The sequence below is a fragment of the Uranotaenia lowii genome, chromosome 1 (assembly GCF_029784155.1).
Source record: "Uranotaenia lowii strain MFRU-FL chromosome 1, ASM2978415v1, whole genome shotgun sequence".
NCBI lineage: Eukaryota > Metazoa > Arthropoda > Insecta > Diptera > Culicidae > Uranotaenia > Uranotaenia lowii.
Genome location: NC_073691.1, coordinates 46,439,292 through 46,461,224, shown reverse-complemented (window position 1 = coordinate 46,461,224; position 21,933 = coordinate 46,439,292). Strand labels below are relative to the sequence as shown.

The window sequence follows — 21,933 nt, the reverse complement described above, 5'->3', positions numbered from 1 at the left end:
ACGGGATCTGTATTAGGTATTTATCGCTTGAAGCGATTTTTTCCATCGTTGTTAATCAGGATTCCGGATGGTCATCAAGAATCTACCTACAGTATCGTTAAAGAAAGGCTGTAATCAGGCGGAGTCCGTATGACCGTTTGGACTTCAGGAATCATAATGGGGATCTTAGGAATCCATGTAGTCGTAGGACTGCTTATCAGGAATTATTAGAAATCCTAGCGAATGTCAGCAATCAGTATGGCCATCAGGAATTTGTACCGTACCTAGGAATTCGTTTGGTACCTTAAAGGATCCTAATGGTCCAGGGGTCTATGTAGTTGTTAGGAATTCGTATGATTATCAAAATTGTTTAAGATTTAGATAAGCTCGGATAACCATATAGCTTTCTGGAATCCTTAATGTTAGGATTTCGTTTGATTCTTAGGAATCCTTTTGGTTGTCAGGAATCTGTTGAATAGACCCTAGATTGTAGAGGCTCTTTAAGGAGCAATTGTTCTGTTTAAATTGTCCAGAACAGGAGAATTGCCATAACCGAAAACCAAACATGAAGTTGTATACTGCCTACAATGTCCAGGTGGTGATTTGAGACATGAGTCCTCCCAACACACCAAAACGAAAATTTGAAGTCCCGAATGATCAGTATTCCGGAGGCTCACTTGATCAATCTGTTCAGAAACGGAAAAATCGTTAATTTGATAAGTCATAAGTCTTTGGTTATTTTCTTCACTTACTCCACAAATATTCATCGGTGATGCTGGCAGTCGCCAACGCGTGAATCCTTCTGTACCTTGTGAAGCCGATCTTTTTCCCCAAGCCGATCGTGATTCATCTGATTTCCCACCGTGTACGCGTGTGTCTCTTCGTGCCGGCGATCAGACGGCGGAAATAACCCTGAGTAATCCAATACATTAGGACGCAATTTCTATTTTTTACTAGCAAGCGTTTTGCGGCGAACGAACGAACAGTTTTGAGATATTAATTTTAATTGTAGTTTTGTCAAGGTCTTTTCCTACCGGTCGATTTTCTTGGTAATAATAACTTGTCGACCAAATTCAAATAACAAAAATGGGATCAAGCCAATTGATTGTTTATTCTACCCTTTTGATTGCGTCGTTTCAAATCCAATTTTCCAAATTTCAATCACGATCGGTGCCGGAACCGAAACCAACTCTTGGAAAAGGGTTTCACTCAATAACACATGGAAACCATTTTCCCATGATCGTTCAGTCCCAGTATTTACTGAATCTACCGGCTCGGAAACAGAAATGGACCGACCGACACGGATACGTCGTTCCGCCGGCAGGCCATGGGAAGGCAGAGGAGGAGTCGTCGTCACGTCGCGGTGCCACTGTTTATTACCCATCATCATTAGAATGGGAGGATGTTTTGGTTCTTAAAATAGACTAGTAAACAGAAGCAGCGGCTAACTTGCGGCAGCTCTCGATAATCGGTGCAATTGAAAGAAGCACTGAAAAAAAACAATCACCCATACGCTGTAAGATTTTCATTGTGCGGTCTTATTTTGTAGCAAAGTATTAAAAATGTTATTTGATTTTTTTGTGTGCTAAAAATGTAACGTTTATATTGGATTCAGTCAGTCAAATCCGTCAGATCAGAGATAAACAACTAGGAGTACACAAATATTTCAAAATTTAGGTTAACCTTGAATTGATCGAACTAGGGCGATCCTCTTCCAACTTGTCCAACTAACCTAAAATTTGCTGCCAAAACCAACTTGTAAATAGGGATGAGGACCGGATAATCCACGATTTCCTAAATTTATCCCCGAATCATGGAGCAAAATTTTTCCAACGGGATGACGTCCGCTGTCGTAGTTTATTGTGTGTCTCAAAACGACGCGACGGGACAACCGGAACATAACCAACCATACCATGTTGTGTCATAAAAATGAGTTTTAATGAATGAATGACTGAATGGAAGTCATCCTTGCTTCTGCCTTGCATGAATGAAGCAAATGAGGAAAGAAATCGCAACATCTGCACCAGAAATTTTCATTCCTCCTCTCAAAAAAAAAAGACATTCGCGATCACCACTTGATTAAAAATAGAATCTTCTTCCTGTGACCGAAGCGAAGGTGCAACATCATCATCATCATCATCATCTTTGCGGTGATCTTCTACCTAGTTCATAGGAAAATCCCACGATTAAGAGACAGTAATTAATTTATCGGCTGTCATAGTGCGCTCCAAAAATGTTTCCCGTTGACATTGAGTTTGAATTTCAGTGAACACTTTGACTTTGGTGGGCTGAAAATTGTTACTTAAAAGAAATTTCAGGAGCAGGTACGCCATCGTACAAGAATATCAGCGAGTTAGGATGACTACACTGTCATTTGAGATAGGTAAAATGATAACCTTACGGATTTCAGACGGTCATACATGTTTCCTGAAAACTATACGGATTCCTAAGGACTAAATGGATCTCTAACGGTCGTTGGGATTCCTAAGACTACACGAGTTTCTGATGACCATACAGATCCCTGGCTACCATACAATTTCCTAAAAACTTCATGGATCCCTGATGACCATTAGGATTCCTCAAGTTTATACGGATTTCTGACGGCCCTACAGACTTATGATAACCATACACATTCCTTAAAAAAACGTGGATCGCTGATGATCATTAGGACTTCTGCAAACTGTACAAATTCAGACAATTATATGAGTTCCTGATGGCTATAATGATTCTTGGCTGACCTCGGAAGCACTCCTGATAACCTTACAAATTCCTAACGGCGGTTTGAATCGCTAATGAACTTAGAGATTCTAGACCGTCCCAAAGATTCTTAAATGTACCTTACATGTTCCTTATAACGGTAAGGATTCCTGAGAACCATATTTAACATTCTAACTATCACAAGGATACAATGAGAAGTATACAATTTCCTGATTCAGTCCGTACTTCTCATAACCATACGGGTTTGTAAACCAAAACAATTTCTAATGACCATACAGATTTCTGATTCCTGATGAATATTGTCGCTGAACCCCCAAACCGGAGTTTTTGTAAACATCAGCGACGGCGATATCACTGACAAAAGAAAGGTTTGCCGATTGCCGAGGTGTTAGGAGAATTTTTCATCGTCGCTGGTTGGCAAGGTGCCAATCACCAGCGCTTAAACTTCGGATTTCAACTGCATTGACAATATATGTTTCCGATGACTATACAGCCTTTTGTAAAAAATAATGCCTCCCGACTACCATACGGACTAATGATGACCAGACTCCGGACAGATTCTTGAAAACCAGAAAGTTTTTATGAAAACCGTCGGCTATATAAACTCCTGATAGGTTCGTGAAGATCATACAATCTTCTAATAGTCAGGTGGGTTTCTCTCGGCCATACGGACTCCTATTAGCCATTATGGATGTCTGAAAATAGATAAATATTCCCAACCATAAGATAGATAACTGTTGCCCATTAGGATTTCTGAATACTGAGTGTCTACATATGTAGATTCCCGAAGACCATATGGCAAAACAATATGGTCTTCTGTTAACCATACAGATTCCTGTTAACCATACGGATTCCTAACGACTGTATGGATAATTGACTTCTTTTACTTAAAATACACTCTCCAGTAAAGATTTTTTTATACTATACCGAATCCAAATTACCACAAGGATTCCTAATAGCGATCCATTTTTCTGACAACCAAATAGATTACCGGTAACCATGCGCATTCCGATAGGATCTCTGAAGACCAATGGATTTCTTGAGAAACCATGCACAATGTCAAAGGGCGAACACGAAATTATTCAACACATTCAACCGGGCATAACTTTTTAACCATTAGGTAAAAATCGTGAGTATTTTAATCGACTTTTTTCGGCGAGTTTTTGAATGATTTAAAACCTTTTTTACCAGTTGTCCGAAAACAAATAAGAATAGACGGAGGCCAGTAAATTGTAAGATTTTTAAAATTGTTAGTTAAGTTAAAATCTATCGTTTAAAATATATTTTTAGTGTCCACTGAAGAAGAGCGAATGCCATAGTAGCTCGAAATGTATGGACAACTGGTAAAAAAGGTTTTAAATCATTCAAAAACTCGCCGAAAAAAGTCGATTAAAAAACTCACAATTTATCGCGGCGATAAACAAAACCATTCCGTTAGGTAAAAATCAACCAAATTTTGAATACTTTCTCATTGATGTGTATTGTTTACATGCTGTCAAACTCGAAGTTGTGTTTTTCAATTCAACGAAAATGGAGCCGATTTTAAGCAAATTCGGGTTGGAGTTTTTCACCGGCAAGAGCAAGTTCGATGTGGACAACAAATTTAAGAAGAAAAAATGTCGAAGTTCGTCTAAAAAATTTCTCGTTTGGCAGGCCATCTGCTCTTGCGGACTGAGGAGGTAGTCTTTCGTGACAAAGGGCACAGTAAATGGCGAGATCTGCAAATCTGAGTGCCTTGAAAAGCGCCTTTTACCGTTCTTGCAGCAGCACGACGAAGCCCCGTTATCTTGGCCAGATTTGGCATCATGAAACTATTCTAAAAGTGTTCTGGAGTGGTATGAGGCCAATTCTGTTCATTTTGTTCCAAAAGACATGAACCTGCGAACTGTCCGGAGCTGCGCCCGGTGGATCCCGGATAGTAATAAATTTTCGGTAAAACGCCGAGCGAAACGTTAAAATAATCCTGTCGTCATGTGTCGCCAAACGTCAAAATCCGTTTATCATTTCTGGCAGTTTTGATCGTGAACGAAACTGCTTCTAACTCTCAAAGCCGGTACCCCTAATACGCTCTGGAGTGTCAATGTGACACTATTGGAAAAACACCCTAATCAGACCTTGAGTGTTAATTTGACACTTCTCGCTAAAAACCGCTATATTTCTGTTGTTTCTCAGCCGAATTCTACAAAATTTAATATTTTTGGAAACTTCGTAATGTAACGCAAATATGTTTCTCAGACATTATTCACCTACAACACTTTAATTTTCAGTTATTCAAAAAATCCGACAAAAACATGCTTCGAAAAAAAGACTGTAGATCAGCTACGGAATGCTAAAACCAAGTTTCATTTAGTTTCCAAGAAAGCTGAACTAAGAAGCTATACGTTGCACACAAGGATATATTAAAAAAAATTTTAGATCATGACTACAAAAAAATGTTAAAAAAGTAGTGTGAAACCCGTACTTTCGATCAACAAACCGTCAAAATTGTTTAAGTCACACCAGATAAATTTTGAAAAGAGCATTGGAAAGTTCATGTAATTTGGCACATTTTTGCACCTTTAGATTTTTAAAATACGAAACACAGCATTTTTGACTAATTTTTACAGGTAGCTGTTTTTCAATCTTTTTGACAATTTGCAATTTCTCAGATTTTCTTGCACTTAAGTTTTACTTTGCACTGAGTTTTGTGTATATTCACGCAAGATTTTCACAATAATTTAAAAAAAAAAATCCCCCAGGAAGGTAATTTCATATCGGTTCTAGTGGTTTAATTACATAAGCGCTGCAATACTTTACACAAATATGATAAATACAAAACTAAAAATAAATCCAGACAATTTACGCGGACGCTTGCGTTTTTGTCTGGCTATTATAAACAGAAATTTTGCATTCAGAACATGGAAGCCAACTCGCACAGTTCGTCGCGCGCTCTCGTCCTGAGCACACGTGTCTTACATACTGCTGCTGCTTCTCTCACAGTTGCGATAGAAATCGTTTAAAAAAAAGAAAAATGGCTTCTTAAAAGTGTTTCTTTTCCTGGAATTAGCAGAGTCTGTTGTTTTTGAACGATTTATGGGGCTTTAACAGTTTGATCAAGGTGCCGATTAGCATTGCGTGGGGGATCTGCTTGAGGGAAAATCGCGAAAATGGTGGAATGGCGTGCGTTGGTCGGATTTCGTCGCTTGCTTGGATCAGGATGCGTGAAGCGGTCAGCGAGAAGTAGAAGAGATTTTGTGTTGTTTTGCGAGGAAATCTTGGTTGATTGGCTTAAATGTGCATGTACCTATGGTTTGTTCAAAAGTGAAATCAGAGGATTTAGAGGATCGTTATAGAGGTGTTCCGAGGAAAGAAAAAACATTGTGTCAGAGGGGGCTTGTGATTGGAAAAAATGAGATTTTTACATGAAGTGATTTCATTTGTGCTCGAGTTTTGTGGCTGAAGATGATCTTTGGCGAGATCGGTTCGTTCCAGAATCAAAAAAAAAACAAGTTTAATGAGATCCAAGCAGGTTATGGATTGTGGCCATCCAGTACTATATTGGAAAGGAAATTGGTGAGTTCGTTCCATTACACTTCTCTCTCGCTTTCTCTCTGTACTCCTTGAAAAAATGCAAGTAGCGCCTATAAATCTACAGTGGCGAGAATCGAAAGCACTATCTTGAGTTTAACTATTCATTTCAGCCAGTGTTGCCAAATAATGAATTCTCCAACTATTTTATAAATATCTGCTGATACTTCTTTGATGGTTTAAGCTAACTCTACTGTACTATTTGCGTAAAACATTATTGTATCAATCATAATTGTATCTTTTTAAAAAAATCATAACAATTGATCTCATCTTTCATGTAACAACACATTATATGCTCATATTTTACATTTCACAAAATTCCTTGCAAAATAGATCAAACAATATGTGAATTATATATTTTTAGAAGGAATGCATCTGGGGATAACCTGAAGAAGCCATTGCAAGCGGCACGGGTAGCCGGCCATTGTAGGTTTCTGAGGGTTGGATGCCTTCCTTCGACGAACCATCGGACCGTGGAAGCCCTAGAATAAATTCGAAGGCCAAGCCACACAGACATAGGCAGGACCTTGCTACCGATGGGGGAACCATACATACATACATACATACAGAACATGGAAGCCAACTCGCACATTAACTGATCGAAACATCTATAAGATATTAAGAAACAAAGCAATGTCACGTCTTTGATTTCAAAAGCTAAGGCAAACCAAAAAAATTTACTTCCTAATTTGACGATTCCTGCAAAAAAGTTCTGAGACAATTTAAAAAAAAATGGATTGACCAACTTACACAAATTTGCTTTAATTTAGTTGCAGTGCATCTGAAATTTACTTCTAATTTAATTAAAAACAACTGCACAGCTTTAAACATACACGAAAATTCAAGTTGTTAAAGCTTCAGACTTATTGAACAATATGAAGTGCTTTCCATAGCTAAAATTGAGTCAAATGCTGTGGACATGGACAATATACCAATAAAACCTAAACTCACTCTTTTTAACCGTATAATTCTTAGCTCGAAATTCCTCTTTCGTAGAAGGACTTTAAAGTTATACCTATTCCGAAAAAAAATAACGCGTCATGTATAACAATTCTAAGACCAATAAGCATTCTGAGCTCACTATCTAAAGTGTTTGAAAAGCTTATAAAACAACAAATATGTGACCATATGAACCACCATAACTTTCTTAACAAGTTCCAATCTGGTTCCAGGCCTAGTCGTAGTACTGAAACTGCTTTGATGGAAGTGCACAATGATATAGCACTCGCTTTAGATAAAAAAGAAAGTGCACTACTTCTCCTGCTGGATTTTTCAAAAGCTTTCGATAGAGTGGCACATACTAAACTTGTTCAAAAACTGTTTCTTTAAGTATATTTTTTTCAAATCAACTGCAGATATGATAAATTTATACTTAGAAGGGCGTTCACAATCCGTTTTCTACAACGGCTTGTTTTCCGACTTCTATCTATCTTATGTCCAATTTTGTTTTCCTTGTTTATTAACTATCTTCCTTCAACTCTGGATTTCTGTTCAATTCGTTTATTTGCCGATGATGTTCAGATATATTTATGCTCCGGATATGCTCCGAGTATGAAACTTCACAGGCTCTAAAATGAATCATGATTTAGCCAAAATTCACGAATAAGCAACTGATAACCTGCTATCAATCCTGAAAAAACCAAAGCTATTTTCATCAGTAGATTAACCACCTCCATCACGCCCCCCATTCTTATGATGTAAATAAAAAGAAACATCAAACATGACGTAATTTTCAGTGTGAACTAAATATTACACATCGTAAATATTTTGCATGCCCTTAAAATCTTACAGGTCTATAGAAGTGTAACGACGTGTAATATCAAACTCGCACTGAAAATTCCGTCATATGCGATACTTTTTTTTCGTTACATCATATGTGATGTAATTTTACAAATTTTTTTGGTCACAATAAATTCTTAACAGCACTGAATTAGAAATAAAATTACACGACATTGAATGCTTTAAGGACATTGCATTGGAATGCAATTAATATTAAAATACACTGAACGTGATAATGTCATGTGAAATTACAGACTGTCAAGAACAGGACAACAGGACAACAGACAAATGTAAATAAAGTGTTCAGTTAAGTCGGGCACCAAAGCCAAAATCTTTGTTAACCAGTTTCCGCGAGTAAATCTATCGATATCATTGGTCTCCGGAGGTCTCCGAAAAGCTGCGGTAGCGGATGCGTTTCTGGAAGCGGTCCAAGTTCCGGTACATCGGAAGAGTTGCTGTTTTTTGTGAAAATTTAACATGGAAGAGTGTGAAAGTGACTTTAAAAAATAAATAAATGTGAAGATGTTGCTAAATAAAATCAGTAATATTTATTACAAACAGGTTGGTTTTCATTAATATATAGAAAATTTCCATTCATAAAAAAGTAAACAAAAAAAACAAATAGGAACGTTCCTTGCTAAACTCAGTAATTTTAAAATTTACTTCATTTTTATATTACATGTCTGAAGAATTTTACAGGCGTGTAATATTCAACTCACACTGAAAATTCCATCGTAAATTATGCTTGTTTTTATTTACATCATTTTTTATGTAATTTTACAGATTTTTTTCGCAGTGTGTAGCGGTTGATCGGTAATACAAGCTATCACGTTAACAATTTTCAATATGTTGACAGATATTCTCTAGTTTGAACTGTCAAGTTTCGGTATTTTTTTTCCAAAGATCAGTAATTAATATCAGTTATGAAAAAAAATCCGAACAGATTAACGCACTCCACTTGTTAAGAATTCGGTAAAAAAAAAACAGAGTTCGATGTTATTCGAACAAGCAGTGGATGTATGGAAAAATCATCATCTAATTTCCAAAAATCTACTTGAATTTTGATGACTGGCCTAATTTCTGTAGAATCAGACTTGATATCAAGGTGCATCAAAGCGCTTAAAGTAAAGGAAATCTAAAATTTAATTTTTTTTAAACATACCAAATGACTTAAAAAATGCAAAAACCTTCAAAACCAGATATTTAAAAAGATTTGGTCGAAAATCCACTTTCTGGAACATGGTCGTTTTTATGAAAGTTTACTGGATATCTGGCCTAGCTTCGACCAGATCGTAACGAAAACTACTGATTCTGATTGCTAAACTTTTCGTACACAGTTCGTTCTGGTCGAATCCCGACCATGTATCAAATGTTTAAAATATGGTTGCCAGAGTGCCCGGTTTTATCCAGGTTTGCCCGGTTTTTTTAATAAGTATAAAATTTGGGAAAAGTCCGTTCTGGTCCGGTTTCCTAGATTTTATAGGAAAAACCCCGATTTTGCCCGGGTTTATTCTCATTCACATTTTCAAATTAAATCTAAAAAAAAGTGTTGTCTATTTTAAATATGCGTTTAGAAACGAAATTTTTTGAACAACTTTAATAAAAATTATCATGAACGTTTTTTTGAAAGCCTAAAATACGATTTAAAATCTGCTGATAATTTTTTATGACAAAATTATTTCATGTTAATTTTCTTGATTTTTTTATGAGTAATTCGTGGGTTTTGACCGAATTTGCCCGGATTTTGCCCGGATTTTTGGTCGACAATTTCGAAATAAAATGCCCGGTCTTTGCCAGGTTTTTAGATAAAGTAGCCTGAATTTGTCCGGCCCGGATACGTACACAGCAAAAAAAGTTTGTGATATTACATCAAAAACGTGCACATAACCTGAGTCGCAAATAGTATCTAATATTACATCATTGTGATGTACAAGAACATTGAATGGAAAATTTAGTAGACAGATTCGAGCTCGAAAATTATGTACCGATGATGAAATCGTAAGCCATTTTCAATTTACGTTATCGTTTTGAAATTCTACTTTTGATGATAACTGATAATCATCATTTTAGATGTCGATTAATATTTTAGACTTAGAATTAAAATTAAGTTTTCTCCTACGTGTGGATACAGGGATTAGGAAATTAAATCAGGTTAAAAATGCAATTCATTTTCGGAAAAATTATTCAAAGGCTTGATGTCCACTCAATTTTTTATCTTTTGGTAAATGAAATTTATTATATTTCACTGTATTATCAATTATCTAAATTTTCTGTTCAAGATTGTCCTAAGCGTGGAAAAGGTCTTCCGACTAATATTTTTAGAAAGAATGCACTCACAACAACCGAATTTGGACAATCTCGCGGTGAAGAAACTGCTCAATTTTCAGATATACAGATTAACAGCACCAGGAACTGAATTCTCAACTACAAACATCTCGATGGAACGTAACCGCGGCATCCCTCGTTCAGTCAATATTTCTACGCCTGACAGAGTTCTGATCGATGAAACTTCGTGTTCATAAATGGACGTCCCTTGGATGACCATGTCACTCCGTCATTGCATACCGAAACACTTCAATTCTGTAAAAATTTCATCAATAATTTCACAGGGTGGAAATGAAATTAAAAAGCATATTAACATTTTACGGCAACACTTAAGGGTACAAATTGGCATAACCGAACGAATTCTGCCTCACGAAAATTGTTACCATAGCAGATATCTTTTTTGAAAGATCTTAACGGTATCACATTGTCTGTTAGTAAGCATGACCCTATGGGAACACTATCCTGACTCTAATTAGCTCAGAAGGTCAGGTTCTTGGGTCAGATTCCAGGATAAGGAAATGAACTTAGGTATATGGCTATGTGTTTTACATAAAAAATTTACGGATCAGGATCCGGGACTAGTATCAGGATTTGAAGCCGTAGTCAGGGTTCAAGATCAGTATCAAGATCTGAATCCAGTATTAATATCCGGTATTCATGATCAGAATTCGGGATCCTGGATCCGGGATCAGAATTAAGGATCCGAGATCCGGGATTAAAATTCAGGATCAGGATCCGCATGTATCTGGAATCAGGATCAGAATCCATGATATAGATCAGCTTAAAGGACCAGTATGTAAGATACAGGATTCATGGATCTGGATCAGAATATGAGATTCAGGAACAGGATTAAGTACCTATATATATGATTTAACTGGGATAGGAGAAAGTCTGGGATCGGGACTCAGAACAACATGAATCCGAGATCATAATCCGGGATCCTTGGTCAGGAACTAAGTCAGGATCTAAGATCAGGATCAGAGTCTAGAAGCAGATTCAGTATCCAGAACTCCGGATTCAAGATCAGCATTAAGATTGGTGATCCGACATCAAAGTTTATAATACATTGTGGAACCAGGATGACCAGACCAGGACCACAACCAGGGTTGCTAGCGATTTTTCGTTTTGAAATTCCAAAGTTTTTCCCGGTTTTTCCCCGGCTTTTTCCCGGTTGAAAATGATGATTTTCCCGTATTTATTATTCTAGTTTTTGAATATGAAATCATGGTGAATAAAAAAATCAATGTAAAGCCAATGTAAAGTTTCTAACAATTGTTTCTTAAAACTTGTTAACCAATAAGAAATCAAGAAAAATCTTTCGACGTATAAAATTAACAGGTTTTCATAATTTTTTGGAACGAATGCAACGAAATTGGCATCAATTATTGTTCGACTTAAACAATTTTGCCAAAACAAGTCCGACTAATAGTGTGGTTTTTTGAGCCACTGTGCCACAATTTCAGTTTTTCTAAAATTTGTGTAGAGCTGTTAAAAAAAATTGAATAGTTTGTATAAAAAAAATGTTGAAAATATACATAGAAACATAGCGTCAAATCAGCTGGCAACTTGAATAGGGATTTGTCTCACAAAACTGAAAATCATCAGATTGCAGAGGGCTTGTGATATAGCTCAGTTGGCAAGTCTGTTGTCTCCTGAACCGATGTCCGCGAGTTCGAGCCCAAGAGTAAACATCGAACACAGTTGTACAGGATAGTTTTTCAATAACGATTCGCCAACTGCAACGTTGATAAAGTCGCGAATGCCATGAAGATGGTAAAACGACTATAATCGAAACGAAAAAAAATCAGATTGCAGTAAAATATTCAGTTATTTTCCCAGTGCAGAAATTTTTTTTGTACAAATTCAAAGACATGTTTTAGAGAAGAAAATTGTTTTTATCAAAACAAACAATGACTTCAGTAGTAGCATTTGAACTAAAGATTCGTGAAAATGTAGAAAATCGTGAATAAGACAGGGCTGAACTTTATAGTTTGAATGCAGATATTATTTTATATCAAGATAAAGACCTTAGATTTTGATAGGAACTTGTTTTTGACACAATTTTTACATAAGACATAACACATATCTATATTGAATAACAAAACACTTTCGATATAAGGCTTCGTTCCTCAGGCCAATTCAAATGATATAAATACACAGCAAGAACAATGAAAAACAATATCTTTTTCAGGTGAAAAAAAGATTCCTTTCGTCAGAAAAATGTAATTTTGCTTAAAACGTCTTACGTTGCCAAAATATTTGCTATTTGCATAAAATAATGTTTTGAAACATGTAAATTGAACACTGAATCATTTGACGTCGAAAACTAAAACGGTGTGTAGTCGGAAACTAGATAACATAAAAGGTCATTAGAAACATTAAGGCCCTAAGAAATCTACACCGAGAAACTCCAAAATTCGACACGCTATACTACCGTTTCAAGCAAGACTATCCCATGTGACTTTTGGGTCATTTTCACTATTTTGCTGTAAACACTCTCTTCTAGTGTTAACTTTCGAATAAAAACACCTGTTTGTGTACTACTTTGATACTTTGTTCTGAACTTATACGAAATTTTCATCGAGGTGATTGTCTCGATGTTGATAGTTCTACGCAAGAATGTCACACTAGAGAAAAATTCTTCGAAAAATGCAAACTTTATCAAAAAATTCTCTAAAGATGAGTTTAAAGTTTTGAATATAATGTTATTCACTGAAAAGACCACTAGAATAGAGGACGGAGGAGGAGCGAGAAGCCTTGAGTGTTTTATTTAGAGAAATTTTCACAAAATACTTTTCGGTTGGCACTACTTACAGGATCCATACTCAACTATAGATACATTTTTATTAACAAAAAGGAACGTATATCTCAAATTACGGTTTAACTTGAGTTTTTGTGAAAAATAGAAACTATACGAGCCTTAAAAAAATATATAAAATTGTAGCCGCGTGACAGTTTTTCGTAGAAATAGCACCGGTATGCGTTCTGATTCTACGCAAAAGTGTCACATGGAGCATTTTTTACTCTAATTTGCTGTATTTTGAAGGAAATGTAATTTTTTAGCAAAAAACATTGTAACATTGTAGTTTGAGTGAAAAATTGGAAATATAGCTGAAATTTCAATCGCGTTTTTCTCGTTTGCACGTTTTTTCACATGGGACGATCTTGCTTGGAACGGCAATATGTATATATCTATCAGAAATCACTGGTTCAAATTGTACCAACTTGGTATCATTGAGTTACCAAACAATTTGTATTTAATTTTGTTGGTTATAGTTTCGCTTTTAAATGTATAATACTTGAGGTATGCTTAAAATGGAGCATGTTTGCGGGGAGAGAAAAAATTAGTTACCTCTTATTCGTTCCGCAAAATTGTTAACTAATGAACGGAAATAAGCGTTGATGATGTCAATCTATATCGAGACTGTCGAAAACTTCTCTGACATTTAGATTTAAATTTAAAACTATTATGGAAATTCAGTGAAAATTTTTCAAACATGACAATTTTCCCGGTTAGGTGCCAAAATTCCCGGTTTTTTCCCGGTTTCCCGGTGACGCGATGAAATTCCAAAGTTTTTCCCGGTATTCCCGGTTTTCCCGGTTCGCTAGCAACCCTGCACAACCAGGAACATGAACCCTAGATCGAAAATCATTATCCTGGATCAGTATCAAAGTTTACAGTTAGTGTCTAGGATCTGAGATCAGGGATCAGGATCAGTATCAAGGTCCGCAATCAAGATCCGATACAAGGATCCAGTATCACAAGGCCGGATAAAGATTCAAGATCTAAAATCTAGATCTGAACCCACGAACCTAGATCAGGATCAAGAAATCAGAATCTGGGAACAAAATCTAAGACAATGATTCAGGATCCTCAGGATGAGAATTTTGATCCAAACTTAAAAGTCGCAATCGGTATCCGGAAGAATGGTCCAGAATCCTTAATTTAGGATCATGGTCCAGTGTCTGAAATAATGAACCAGGGTCCAAGATCATGATTTAAAGTCTGCTTCATTTAATATTGGAACAAATTCTTTTGCTCATTGTGGCGCTCCTAGTGGACGGATTTGGAAACTTTTTTCACCCACGTGTCGGGAAATTCATTACCTTTCACCATGTATTTATGTCATAACACCAAACGATAGCATTTTGTAAACAACCGCCATGGAAGCCGAACGGAGAGATCAAATTGTGCACAGTTTTCTTACGAGTACGAGTACGAGAATTTCTTCGAAACAGCAATGAATAATTTTTTTAATTTTTTTTATGAAAGAGTAAAGAAAATGCTACATTTGTATGAAAAACAAATTATGAATTCGTTAATAAATGACTGAACTACACGCAATTGTTTGTGTTCCAATATTAAATGAAGCAGACTTTAAATCCGTCGAACTTGGTCAGCACTTGGTCGTACAGCTTTCGAGCACGGATTCTGGCCACATTGTTCTGCTTCAGCGTCCGATTTGGCTGTTTGCTGGCTCGGAATGACCTTATTCCTTCCCGGAGACGAATTCGTCGCACTGTGCGTACTGTGAGCGGCCTGGAACCGCCAAATTATTGGCCAAATCGCGGTTTGAAAGATTGGGATTCCTCTTGACGGCCTTGATGACTTTCCCACGCAGTTTCCGGTCGACAGTTCCACTCCGACGCTTCGAATGCGGCTTCCGAGCCGTCGTCAATGTTATCAAGCAGTATAACACGCCATACGGTATTTCTGGGAATTTTAAGCTGTTTAGCTAGCTTCGATGCCGACAACAATGGATTTTCAAGAAAACTGTGCACAATTTGATCTCTCCGTTCGGCTTCCATGGCGGTTGTTTACAAAATGCTATCGTTTGGTGTTATGACATAAATACATGGTGAAAGGTAATGAATTTCCCGACACGTGGGTGAAAAAAGTTTCCAAATCCGTCCACTAGGAGCGCCACAATGAGCAAAAGAATTTGTTCCAATATTAAATGAAGCAGACTTTAGGATTAGAGTCAAGTTGCAGGATCATTATGCAAACAAAACTCCGAACCCAGATTCAGGACTCGAGATCAGAATCGGGATCACGATCCCAAGATCTAAATGCAGAATTTGGATCAGAGTCCGATTAACGATCGAATTCAGGATTAAGGATCAAGATCAGGCGACCGATTGATTGGAGACCGATTAAATTTGGCACTTTTCAGTATTTTGGGTCATTTCAGCTAGAACTTACCTCCAGGATCTGCTGGTTGATGTCGTTCATGCCGGGACCTGCCGGCTGTGACGTCGAGGGCGTATCCAGCGCTATTCCGGTACTGGGCACCACCAGCACCCGATCGCGTCCCATCGTTGAATCGCGGGCCATTTCTGGAACAAAATCAGAAGAAGAAAAAACAAATTAAACTTTCTGGTGACAACAAGGGTGTGGACATTCAAGAATTATGGCTAACGAACCCTTTAAGTAGTATACTATAGAAGGGCCCTTAAAAATGTTTCAAATCTGTCATCAAGGCGTAAAAAAATCCATTACAAAAGTTCCCATTAGAAGAGTAAGACAAGTGGCGTTGATCTCGGCTGATTGTGTAGTTGCCAGATTGCCTACTAAATGTTCATGAAAACTGCTCCATGCAGCGATCGTCAAACTAAGTAAAAAAAAACAAGGGGGAAATGCGACCGTTTTTCGCATTCATCGGAAAAACCTCTACGCAGTACGACGACGAGAAAGACGGATCAACGTAAGGAAAAACATTTCCGGAAGGATGATCGCGACGCGCGGGGAAGTGAAAATTACATACGGCATCATAGCATATGTAGGAACACTTCTGTGGGTTCTAAAATTAGACCCATGGGAAAATTTCGCGGCGTTCGCGGCAGAAGTTTTACTCTACCCTATGTCGGAGTCGAAACAGAAACAGAAACAGATAGGCAGACGGAAGAGCACTTGTTTAGGAATTTTTCATGTCAAGTGTCTGCTGCTGCGTGCTTTCGTCAGTGTCGAATTTGGTCGTGTTATTTAGTGCTAACGTTTTTGCGTTTCTTGTTGAGGATTTTTTGTTCCCCATTCGAAGTTCTTCGAAACATAGTTTGGATTTAGATAAAGGGTTTTTTTTGGGAATCTGAAAGTCGTTGAACTGAATTGATCATCGGGACAAAGAGGTCGAATAGCTAAATGATGAAAGTTGTCAAAAGCAGGTTAAAAATCTGAATTCTGAATCTGAATTCTGAATATGAATTCTGAATCTGAATTCTGAATCTGAATTCTGAATCTGAATTCTGAATCTGAATTCTGAATCTGAATCCTGAATCTGAATCTGAATTCTGAGTCTGAATTCTGAATCTGAATCTGAATTCTGAATATGAATTTTGAATCTGAATTCTGAATCTGAATTCTGATTCTGAATTCTAAATCTGAATTCTGAATCTGAATTCTGAATCTGAATTCTGAATCTGAATTCTGAATCTGAGTTCTGAATCTGAATTCTGAATTTGAATTCTGAATCTGAATCTGAATTCTGAATCTGAATTCTGAATCTGAATTCTGAATCTGAATTCTGAATCTGAATTCTGAATCTGAATTCTGAATCTGAATTCTGAATCTGAATTCTGAATCTGAATTCTGAATCTGAATTCTGAATCTGAATTCTGAATCTGAATTCTGAATCTGAATCTGAATTCTGAATCTGAATTCTGAATCTGAATTCTGAATCTGAATTCTGAATCTGAATTCTGAATCTGAATTCTGAATCTGAATTCTGAATCTGAATTCTGAATCTGAATTCTGAATCTGAATTCTGAATCTGAATTCTGAATCTGAATTCTGAATCTGAATTCTGAATCTGAATTCTGAATCTGAATTCTGAATCTGAATTCTGAATCTGAATTCTGAATCTGAATTCTGAATCTGAATTCTGAATCTGAATTCTGAATCTGAATTCTGAATCTGAATTCTGAATCTGAATTCTGAATCTGAATTCTGAATCTGAATTCTGAATCTGAATTCTGAATCTGAATTCTGAATCTGAATTCTGAATCTGAATTCTGAATCTGAATTCTGAATCTGAATTCTGAATCTGAATTCTGAATCTGAATTCTGAATCTGAATTCTGAATCTGAATTCTGAATCTGAATTCTGAATCTGAATTCTGAATCTGAATTCTGAATCTGAATTCTGAATCTGAATTCTGAATCTGAATTCTGAATCTGAATTCTGAATCTGAATTCTGAATCTGAATTCTGAATCTGAATTCTGAATCTGAATTCTGAATCTGAATTCTGAATCTGAATTCTGAATCTGAATTCTGAATCTGAATTCTGAATCTGAATTCTGAATCTGAATTCTGAATCTGAATTCTGAATCTGAATTCTGAATCTGAATTCTGAATCTGAATTCTGAATCTGAATTCTGAATTCTGAGTCTGAATTCTGAATCTGAATTCTGAAGCTGAATCTGATTTCAAAATCTCAAATATTGCAAAACGATGCCTATTACCCAACGTTTCGATATTTCGTTACGTCTTTTTCAAGGACAAATTTACAAAATGATACATTTGAATGCATTCATGGCAAAAAATGCATTTTGCACTTCAAATTTAGAGTTCTAAACCAAACTGCAAGATGGACGCGTCATTTCGTCTTCGATTGGTTCTGTTTTCAATTCTGATCGAGGTAAAGATGGGTAATTATAGCTGCGGTGAACGCTTTCTTCACAGTGTGTGGATCATCGTTTTCTATTTGTGCAGGTTTTCCCTTCCACATTTCCCCCAAAAAGCAAATCCCTTCCTCAAGAAAAAAGATGCATCTGCTCTCGTGAGGATAAAATAAAACATTCAAAAATCGACCAACCGGGCCAAAACACCTAGAAGCGGGCATCCGAAATTTCAATTTCACATATCGGGAAATATCAACAATAACAACAACAACGACGAAATCACATCACAAGTGTAGAACCAGTCAGCATGGCAGGAGATACGAGTATGTTTTAGTTTGGTGTTGATGCCGCGGTTTGACTTCTGCTGTGCCGGGGCTAAAAATAGCCGCCTCGAGTGTTTATAAATAAACCCCCACTTTTTTGGCTGGCTAGCTGTTGTATAAACTCAGCGAGAAACCGCCCGCTCTCGGGTTGTTATAAATATAATCAGTTTTCAAACAGTTTTAAACCCGTAACGTAAGCAAGCACGTTGTTGGGAGGTTTGTTTTTCTAATTTTGATTCGGTTGTGTCAGTGAGCAGAAATCGAAATGAAGCTCACATGTATGCAGTCCAATGGAATGTTTTATTTTTTGGTGCTTCTCTATGACTCTAGGATTAGCCCGGCTATTCCGAGAATTTCAATGATTCCACTCATCATGTTGCGCTGCAACAGATATGATAGATTCGGTGTTGATTTGTAACATCGGAATTGCCCTTCCCTGATTGGGGCTGATTTGCCTATTTCAAGGAATGCACGAAGAATCTGTCAAGTAGTAGGAGCTAAAAGTTGCCACTTCATACGAAACAGAAGGAGGTGTATCAAATCATGATAGAGAATGGGATTTACGTTCATCTTTCTTTTTAACCTCACGAAAGGACACGAACAATTTGTCGGAGTAGGAGTTCTCCATTGGGACCAAAGGTCGGAACTCTCTAAATTCATAATAAAATTCTGTTTTTCGCAAATCCACTGGGGGTGTCGTCAAACCTGCTTGTTCCATTAGGTTTGCTTGAAAGCTGTCGAATAAGCTGTCGGAGTAGGAGTTTCACGTTGCCACATCACACGAGAAAGAAGCGGAATAAAATTAAGACAAAGATCACAATCCGTAGATGAACTAAGGATTCTTAGGACTCTCATGACCAAACGGAGGCACGAAGGCATGTCGGAGTAGGAGTTTTCTAGTGCCACACTACACCAAAGTTCGCAACTTGGTAAATTCATAACAAAATTCATGTTAATCCAAGTCAACTAAAGGTCCTCTATGGAAAAGGATCTCTCTTTTTGGCCTTACGAAAGGATCCATTTCAAAACGGAAACGATAAATTTGTCGGAGTAGGAATTTTCCATTGGCACCAAAGGTCGAAACTATCTTAATTCATAATAAAATAATTTATTTCGCAAATAAACTGGAAGTGCCGAACGATGAGATAGTCGTCATATCTCATTGCCAATTAGATTTGCTTGAAAGCTGATTCGAATAAGCTGTCGGAGTTGGATTTTTAGGTTGCCACATCACGCGAAAAAGAAGCGGAATAAAATCATGACAAAGATCACAATTTCTTAGATAAACTAAGAATTCTAAGGGATCTCATGACACAAACGGAAGCACGAAGGCATATCGGAGGAGGAGAGGAGGCACCAAAGTTCGCAACTTGCTAAATTCAAAATAAAATTCATGTTCATCCAAGTCAACTTAAGGTTCGGGGAATGATGAGTTAGTCTTCGTACTCTTACGATTAGGGCGTTAAAAAGAAGCTGTCGGAGTAGGACACTTTCTATCCCTCATCACACGGAATAGGAGGTCTTTAAAACCATGACCAGATCTGCTAGGTTAATTAATCCGGATCCGGAAAGATGAGCCAATCTCAAATTTCATGATAGGGTTTATTTCAAACAACAACAACAGATCGATGATCCTACTTTCTGTCGGACCGACTGAATTCATGATTTAGCAAGTTGATGAAGGTCAGGTGGATGGACAGCTCAGTCGTCGTACCCTCGGGATTAGGCCAACTAAAAAACGAACACGAAGAAGATGTTGGAGTAAGAGTTTTACATTGCCACATCACACGAGAAAGAAGCCGAACATAATCATGACAAAGATTACGATTTCGTAGATAAACTAAGAATTTCAATGACACAAACGGAGGCACGAAGGCATGTCGGAGTAGGAGTTTTCTAATATCACATTACACCAAAGATCACAACTTGCTAAATTCATAACAAAATGCATTTATATCCAAGTCAACAAAAGGTCCGGGGAAGGATCAGTTAGTTGACTTACCCTTACGATTATATTTTTTAAAAAGAAGCTGTCGGAGTAGGACATTTTCCATCCCTCATCACACGGAATATGAGCTGTATAAAACCATGACAGAGACCAAATCCATTTGGGATCGAATTAAGGATCCGTAAAGATAAGCCAATCGTAAATTTCGTAAAACGGATACGAAAACGTTGTCGGAGCGAGAGATCGATGATCCTACTTAACGCTGACCCGAATGAATTCATGATTTAGCATGTTAGACGAAGGTCAGCCGAACGGACGAGTCAGTCGTCGTACCCTTGGGATTAGGCCCAAACAAAAACGAACACGAAAAAGATGTCGGAGTAGGAGTTTAACGTTGCCACATCATGAATTCTCCACCATTTTGGTTCTAAATTTAGAACAGTTTTTCGTTATTTGCGTTTTGTTTCGTTTTTCGAGATTTGAGACGAGTTCATTGACCATTTTCTCTGATAATTTAGCCAATTTCTATGTCTGACAAGTTAAATACAAGGTGATAGTTCTTACAGAGAGGTCTTCCAGGCAAGGCCGGAGTATTTCACGAAGCTGCTCTAGTAACTTACTGTTCAGAAGTTCATTACTCCGTGCTTCGATATTACTGACACAATATTTCAACGTAAATAATTCAGAACTACGACAGGAAAACCAAAATATTCCACAGGCAAAAAACTAAAAACAACACTGGCAGGTGAGAAATTGATATCCCTAAAAGGTTGTCCAAGCATGGGTATTTTCTGAATCTAGGCAAGTAAACAAATTATTCAGGCATGAATTGCTCAGAATTCCAGCGTTAGAGATGTAAGATTGATAAATTGGATTGATTTTTTTCATATTTTGAACCAGTTCTATTTTGTGATTTTATATTCAACGATGTATCAATTCTGTAATACTGTTTTCAATCGATGTAAGCGTTTTATCGAGATTTAGCACAAATTTCGAGACCATTTTCTTTGGAAATTCACTTGTCCATGTCCGTGTCCTAGGAACATCACCTGGACGTTGTTCGCGGTATACTACGCCATGGACTTTGTCTGACAAGTTACAGACATTCCAGTTTCACTGAGAGACTAATGAAGGACAATAGTATAAGTATTTTATGACACTGTGCTAGACACAATATCAGAACTTAAATAACTTATTACTCCGACATAAATGATTCAATTTTCCAAAGTAAAAAAAAATCTAATCCGAAATATTTTTTTTCAGTACTTTGGCATTATTTACGCAATATTGCTACATAAATGACTTGGAACTCCGACATGAATGACTAAATATTCCAAAGTAAAAAATCTATTCCGACATACATTTTTTCAGTTCTTCAGCATTATTGACGCAATATTGCGACATAAATGACTGAAAAGAAAAAAAAATCAATTCCAACATAATTTGTTCAGTACTTCGGCATAATTGACGCAATAATGCGACATAAATGACTAAGAACTCCGACATAAATGACTCAACATTTCAAAGTAAAAAATCTATTTCGACATACATTTTTCAGTAATTCGGCATTATTGACGCAATATTGCCACATAAATGACTTAGAACTCCGACATGAATGACTCAATATTCCAAAGTTGAGAAAAAACTAAAATAACCAAATTTTCAGGTTGTTTTTC

The 21,933-nt window shown here is 36.9% G+C and overlaps 1 protein-coding gene across 5 annotated transcripts in view; it reads right to left on the bottom strand.

Moving 5' to 3' along the window:
• The window catches only part of LOC129740284 (histone deacetylase 4-like), a 198,149-nt gene that overhangs the window by 28,080 nt on the left and 148,136 nt on the right, over positions 1-21,933 (bottom strand). For all 5 annotated transcript variants that reach the window (XM_055731898.1, XM_055731894.1, XM_055731897.1 and 2 more), the window contains exon 3: positions 15,572-15,705. In XM_055731898.1, the coding sequence (XP_055587873.1) occupies positions 15,572-15,705 (134 nt within the window). The remainder of the gene's footprint in view (positions 1-15,571; positions 15,706-21,933) is intronic.